Below are 7,534 nucleotides of genomic sequence, written 5' to 3' on the forward strand. Positions count from 1 at the left end.
CACACACACACACACACACACACACACACACACACACACACACACACCGCTTCCTCACTGAACTATAAATTCTATGTTGCCCTGTGCAGAATGCCCCTGCTTAAGGCAGCCCTGGGTTTCCATGTTGAATGAATGATAGGGAATGAATGACCCATATCCGTGAGACTTGTCATTTGTAATTAGACCTTTGAGAAGTGATTGATAGGCTGCTCCGAGAATATAAAGGTGTTGGCTTTTAGCAGTGAATTTAACTTTTAGGAATGGAATATCTATACTGCTGAGAAGAACAGTTGGTTTCCTTTAAGGCTAGCGGATGTGTTTTTATACGGTTTAAAGCACTCTGTTACTTGAGCGGAGAATGAGCCGGAAACTGTTCTTTCTCTCAGTGCTTAGATGAATACGAAGATGATGAAGCGGGACAGAAGGAACGGAAGCGAGAGGATGCTATCACACAGCAGAACACCATCCAGAACGAAGCTGCGAGTCTCCCGGATCCAGGCACGTCCTACCTGCCCCAGGTGAGCGTTGAAATCACCAGGTTTCCCAGGCTATTTAAATTGCTCTTGATCCTCTTTCCAGTCTCGTCTGGGGAGCCTCAGGCCAGCCTCAGGCCGACTCAGTCATTTCCTGTGGGTTTAACACTGATCGCCTGCTATCCAAATCCTTATTAACTTGGTGATCACTGTTTGCTTCTTCATCCCTGTGGAAAGACTATTGACTGGCTGGCTAGGGGGTTAGCTGACTGGGTTTAGTAGCATCAGTTATAAAAGTAGCCAAGAAAAATGGTAACTTTCTCATTACTAAAAAGCAAGAATTAAATGGGTGAGCTGAGTGTCCTGTTCTGTCCTAGGCTGACCTGTGGATCATAACTGTATAGGGAGTAAAAAGGTGACCGGGTTTCTCCAGCCAGCTGTTGAGACGTGATAACAATAGTATTATGTACACAGTACAGTGCCGTGAACAGTGTCATGTTGAGAGTTCCCAGAAACACTCGAATTTCTGTGTAGTTTAAAATACTTTGGGAGGGCTGGAGAGATGGCTCAGTGGTCAAGAGCACTGGCTACTCTTCTAGAGGACCTAGGTTCAATCCACAGCAACCACGTGGCAGCTCACAACTGTCTGGAACTCCAGGTCTAGGGGATCTGACACCCTCACACAGACACACATGCAGGCAAAGCACAAATGCATGTAAAATGAAGATGTCATAAACTGTAAATACTTTCTAAAAAGTACTTCTGGAAGTAAAACCTAATTCAGTTTTACTTTAATTGGTTACTTTCACTTATGAAACAAATCACTTCATAGAATATTTTTTTTACATGCTTCTGAGGAGAGACTCCATTGTCTTGATGTGTGTCTCCTATCTCTGGAACCAGTTATGTTAAGTGTGTTTTGAAATATTGGTATAATTTGTCCCCGTCTTGATATTTTTGTGATGTTTTAAGTCTGCCTGCCTACCTTTCCACTCTCCCACTTTGCCTTCTGTGTCCTCCCTCTCTCTCCTTCCTCTCTCCCCAGCCCCTCTATTTCTCTCTCCACACTGATGCGTTCCTGCACAAGCCAGAAGATATATAACTCACCTCAGATACCACTCCTCAGATTATGTCCACATATGTTTAGGACAAGTCTTTTCAGGGTCCTGGTATTTGCCAAATAAACTAGACTGGTTGGTGTCAGCCTCGGGGATCTGCCTGTTTCTGCCTCCCTAAAACCGGGATTATAAGCATACACCACCACACCCAGGTTTTTCATTTTTGAGAACAAAGTCTTGCTATGTAGCCTAGGCTGGCCTTGAACTTGCTATGTACCCCCAGGTTGACCTCTAAGTCGTGATCCTCCTGTCTCTGCTTTTCCAGTGCTGTCATCACAGATTGTATCCCAAGATCATCGTGTCCTTTCAGAGTTCCAGTCTCTTTCCTTTCGCTTTCCTTCCCATCCATTCCCATGTAGCAAGAGAACCTCCGCTCTTCCTTCCTTTGTCAGCTGAGCGCTAGGTTTGCAGGCGTGCAGCACCATGCCCAGGTTTTGCTATGCTAGTAACTGAACCTAGGCCTTTAGGCTTGGTAGGCAAGCAGTTCACCAATTGAGCCACATCTCCAGCCCCTAGGCTTGACTTTCTACATTAATTTTATTATTACATGACTTTATAAGGCATTTCAGAGGACTGCACACAGTCCTAAAAGATTACATACAGAGTCTTAGAGTTTTATTGCTGTGAAGAGACACCGTGGCCCTGGCAACTCTTATAAAGGCAACCATTTAATTGGGGCTGGTTTCCAGCTTTGAAGGTCTAGCCCATTATCATTTTGGCAGAAACCATGGTGGTATACAGGCAGGCATGGTGCTGAAGAAGGAGCTGAGAGTTCTACACCTTGATCCTAAGGCCGCAGAAGGAGGCTGTGCCAGACTGGATGTAGCTGGAGCATAGGAGACTCAACACAATGCCCCACAGCGACACACTTCCTCCAGCAAGGCCACACTTCCTAATAGTGCCACAACCTATAGGCCAAGCATTCACAAATGACTCTATGGGAGCCATACCTTTTCAGACCACCACGCATGCCTATTTGCTATTTTGCACCATTATGAAGACATTAGACAGAGGGAAGCAAACTATTTTGAGGTGCTTAGGAAACACAGATGTGAACGTCTCTCTTCCCAAAGGCTCAAGTTACTGACACAGAGATTCACGGAGTGATGGGGTTCACCTTTCCCCCTCAGTCCTCTAAGTCGCTGTTACTGTGAGTGATGACCATCATGGCTCTGTGGAAAATAGAGCCCTGTTGGAGTATAGCACTGTTGCTCACAACTGCTGGTGGCTGGTCATCATCGAAAGTACTTCTGGACTTTTTTTTGTTTAGTAAAATTGAACTGAAACCTGATCCTCGTTCAATGATGACTTCTACAGGAAGTTTGGGAAGGTTTCAGTCGCCGTGGTGTGATGGAGAAAAGACACCATTTTAATGGAAAGTCTAGACCTGTTTCAGTCCTTGTGCTTCTGCTCTGGACAATTTAAGGAGGAAGGCACACTGACATAACCTCAGACAGAGTCTCTAGACAGAGGCTGATTTCTGTAGGAAAAAGCTCCGTCTGCTGCAGTCTAGCTATTTCCAGTGAATACAAGCTAACACGGACTTCTAGCTGAGCTGGCCCTCAAAGCGCTTGCTGCCCTGACACATCTGTCTTCATTTAAACTATTCTGAGCTCTTCCCAGGCATGCTCTTTGTTTCTTCAATTTCTGTCTGTCTGTTTGTTTTGTTAGTAATTGGGATTAAAGGTTGGTCGCTTGCTGGTGACCTTGGCTTCAGATGTATTTTGCCAGGCTGTTTGCTGAGCATGAGAGAGAAGCTAAGTCCTCTCTGCGGGCCTCCCTAATCACCTCATCAGAGGTGTCGGTGGGAAGGGGAAATGCTCTGTCCCCATAGCTGACAGCTCTCTGGGCTACAATTGTAATGTGCTGTCCCTATTACTCCTAAAGGACAGTTATTTACAGCTCCAACATCTAGAGGAGGGATATGGAAGAGCAAGGAGCGAGGAGAGAGCAGACTCTTAGCATCACTGGTTGTTTTATTTTAATAGACAGGGAGAAAGGCTGCATTTTAGCATTGCCTACAGATCTGAGCCACTCAGGGAAATAGGTCTTTTGAAACAAAGATTGCAAATGCAGCCTGGGTTTGGCTTGGCAGTGTGCTCTGAGAGTGGTTAGAATATTTTATTTCTGGTTTAAATTTTCTTTTAATGTAATTCATTTGATGGTAATAGAAAATGAAGATTCAAACACTTTCTTATTTTTAGATAATGGCTTCATACAGCTTTTAGACGTGGCCATGCTTGCTTTTTTAAGTAAACATGTTCTGATTAAATTAAATTTAGAAATATTAAATAGAATATTAAAAAGGTACAAGATGTGGTTGATAAATTCTTTATGGTCTGCTGCCTTCTATGAACTCTTAGATCTTACTCTTAATTTTTGAAGGTGTATGATCACATGGCCCAAAATTTAAAAGGCATAGCAAAGTGTGGTTTAAAATTTGTCGACTACCAAGCTGTCTTCCTAGAAGCAATTGCTATTTCTTTTCTACATGTAGCTTCAGAACTAACCTACAATGAAAGCAGTCTCTGTCTGTCTGTTCATCTGTCCATCTATACATCCTTCATCCATCCATCCATCCATCCATCCATCCATCCATCCATCCATCGGCCTCCTTTTAAATATGAAATCTTCTTCAAAAACAGGCATGCAAACTAGAGGCTTGGTCCCACAGCAGTGTTTAGTTGTGACTCTGATGTCATCAGAGGATTGTTCTGTTGTTGGTGGGTACTTGATTTGATGGCATTAGTGAGATGTAGTTTCTAGTCCAAAAGGAGCCATGTCTTCAGCTACTATGAAGTAAGTACCTATCCCCTCTTCCCATGAAGCTCTGCTTCACCACAGGCCTATAGCAATGGAGCCTGCACACCAGGGGTCCAAACTTCCACAATGATGAGTTTAAGTCCGTCCACTGCCTCTGGAGTTGTCAGGTGTTTGTCACATTAATGGAAGGTCACTTAACACCATTGTCCCTGAAGTCTTCTGTCTGGGCTGTTTGTATCACACTTTCTCAACTGATACTGTAGACAGACTTCAGCAATTGTCCACAAGGGACATCTGTATGATTTTTCACAGATGCAGAATATCCCATTTTTGATTACTCTAAGGTTGTTTATCTTTTTTATGTTTCTGTTTAAAACAACACAGTATTGGAAAACTACCTTGAAACCTTGAACACATTACTTTGCACATGGGTGATAACATTTGTAGCACTGGAATTGCTCGGTGTGTGTTTGGATTTTTCTTTTCTTTAACTTTTCTTTTCTCTCTCTTCTCTCCCTTCCTCCTTCCTCCCCCCCCCCCCCCCCCCCTTCCTTTTTTTTTTTTTTTTTTTGAGGCAGGCTTTCTCTGTGTAATTCTGGCAGACCTAGAACTCAGAGATCCACTTGCCTCTTCCTCCTAAGTGCTAGGATTAAAAGGTGTGGGCCAGCACCACCTAGCTTGTGTTCGGAGTTTTCATATTTCTGAAATAACCTTTATAGATGTCGTAGTGCAAACTTTGTTTTGAATAATTCAAAAATTTCGAGTCAAGTGTGGTTGCACGTGTTGGTAATCTTAGCATACTAGAGATTCAGGGCCAGTCTTCATACAGACTGTTAGAAGCCAGCCTAGGAAGCACTGGACCCTCCCTTAAAGCAAACAATACAACAAATATTTTTTAGTAGCAGAGAATTTTCTTTCTAAACATTTAATTAACACAAATTAGCCGTTCGTGCTAATCATCAGTGGTTAAAATCTTTTACTCTCATAAGTAATAGTAATGACAACTGTATGTATTAAACTATTTGTTTTGAATTCTTTCCTTTGAATAGATTCAGAGAAAAGCTTTTGGGTTGAAAATGCACACAGTGTTTCCAAGATTAAAAAGTACCTACTGCATACCACTTCAGTCACTTGCAGGACTGTGTGTCCTCAGTGTCATCTGTCAGCGTGGACATTAGTAATTTTTACTCTCAGTCTCAGCTTACTGAAAAGTCAAAAGGATACACCGAAAATGTTCTTCTTCTAAAACTATTTCTTGACTACTTTGCTGTTTTCTAAGCACAAGGCCCTCTGAAAGACCACTTTGCTCACATTCAGACCTCATTAAAGTTACTCCAGTGACCCCAGTCTGGTGTCCCAAGGTAGAACAGAGGAATCTAACTCAAAATGACATGCTGCCGTCATTGCCTGTGTCTCTCCCTAGGTCGGAAAGCACTCTAGCCTTTCCAGACTTTTCCTACCTTTCCCATTCCTAGCCCATTTGTAGATTTTAAAAACTGCAGATGAATTTGATGGCGTGGCCCACATTTTGGGTTGTGCCTGGTTCTCTTATAGGAAGCTCGAGTGCGTTTTAAAAAAAAAAAAAAAAAGGTGTTTTTAAAAAAAAAAAAGGTGGAGAAAGTCTCCACTAAAACTGCTGGTAGCAAGTAGAATTGAACTTGATCCTGGTTTCGGAAGTCCCAGGGACTATGTAATGAGATCCTTTGAAAACCCTAGGTCTTTTACACAACAGATTTCAAGTCTACTTTTCCTGACGTAATCTTCCTTGCAAGGGGATAGTGGTCCAGTGTATGCAGCTTGCAGGGCCCAGGGGTGGGGGAGTACCTGTGCAGAGCTGCGAAGATGTTGGCGAAGCACAAACTGTTTCGTGTAAGTTTAAATAAGACTCTTGCTTTGCTGAAATATGGACCAGTCAATAAGGAAATCTCATGAGCACAGTCCTCACAAGCAGAGACGACTGAGATCCTGTGGTGTGTAAACAGAATAAATGTGAAATAAGATAAGAGAAATACAAGCCCAGGAAGGTTAGTTCACATATAGAGTGCACTTGTCCAGTTTAGCAGTGGCCACTGGTAGTTATTAACTGAGGTCCTTCATTATGAAGTTAGTACACTCCTCTGCTTGGGAATCTTTTATAGTCATGGCAACGACATATCGAGCTAGGAATTCTAAGGAAGGAGTTTATATTTATGTAGAATTCCAATCTTACGTGGAGGAACCATGAACATCTCTGAGCCCCCCCCCCCCAAAAAAAAAAAGGGATAGTGTTGTGCTTACTCTTAGCTAGAGTTTGCAAACCTGTTCTTTCCTCTCTTTTCCCCCTCAGGAGACTAGCATACTTTTATTAACAGTCTGTCTTACTTAATTACTGTGTAAAAGCAAAGACTGGCCTTCCTTTTAGACGATGCCTTTTGATAGCAGAGGGAAAAGGAATGTCTTAAACATTTGTTGGCCAAGGTTTTGCTGTGCTCTCTGCATAAACACCAGCTGACACCAAGACAAGGGAAGTTGACTTCATATCAGCCACCACAGGGGACATCTGCACAAGTAGCAACTCAAAGTTCTGTTCCTGGGGTCAGGCCCACCCAGACACTCCAAGATCGTGTCACCCGGTTATTTTTTAACCTCTACTAACTTCCTAAGGGCTTGGGGTTTTATTGTTTTAGTTGGTTTTATTCTTCTTTCCTGTAACATCGGATTGTTAAGGAAAGTGATTTCTCTAGATCCGGGGAGCAGGGACAAGTTTCCAGAAGCTCATATTTTACTTAAGAAACAAGGGCTTCTCCGACTCCTATGCCATCAAGAAGAAAGATAAACTGGACCGTGTGGCCAAGTCTGACCACTGATTTCCCAACGGCTGCCTAATAAACTATGTGCCCTTTGGGACAGTTCCACTAAGAAAGAGAGAAAGAAAGAAAGAAAGAAAGAAAGAAAGAAAGAAAGAAAGAAAGAAAGAAAGAAAGAAAGGAAGGAAGGAAGGAAGGAAGAAAGGAAGGGGGAAGGAAGGAAGGAAGGAAGGAAGGAAGGGAAAGGAAGGAAGAGAGAGAAAGGGAGGAAGAAAGAAAGAGAAAGGAAGGAAGGAAGGAAGAGAAAGGAAGAAAGAAAGAAAGAGAAAGGAAGGAAGAAAGAAAGGAAGGAAGAAAGAGAAAGGAAGGAAGGAAGGAAGGAAGGAAGGAAGGA

General features: G+C 42.8%; 1 protein-coding gene across 1 annotated transcript in view; it reads left to right on the forward strand.

The window, feature by feature from the left end:
• The window catches only part of Pawr (pro-apoptotic WT1 regulator), an 84,784-nt gene that overhangs the window by 54,207 nt on the left and 23,043 nt on the right, over positions 1–7,534 (forward strand). The window contains exon 3 of the mRNA XM_028754559.1: positions 387–518. Within this exon, the coding sequence (XP_028610392.1) occupies positions 387–518 (132 nt within the window). The remainder of the gene's footprint in view (positions 1–386; positions 519–7,534) is intronic.

This window comes from Grammomys surdaster, unplaced genomic scaffold, assembly GCF_004785775.1.
Source record: "Grammomys surdaster isolate TR1022 unplaced genomic scaffold, NIH_TR_1.0 126028, whole genome shotgun sequence".
NCBI lineage: Eukaryota > Metazoa > Chordata > Mammalia > Rodentia > Muridae > Grammomys > Grammomys surdaster.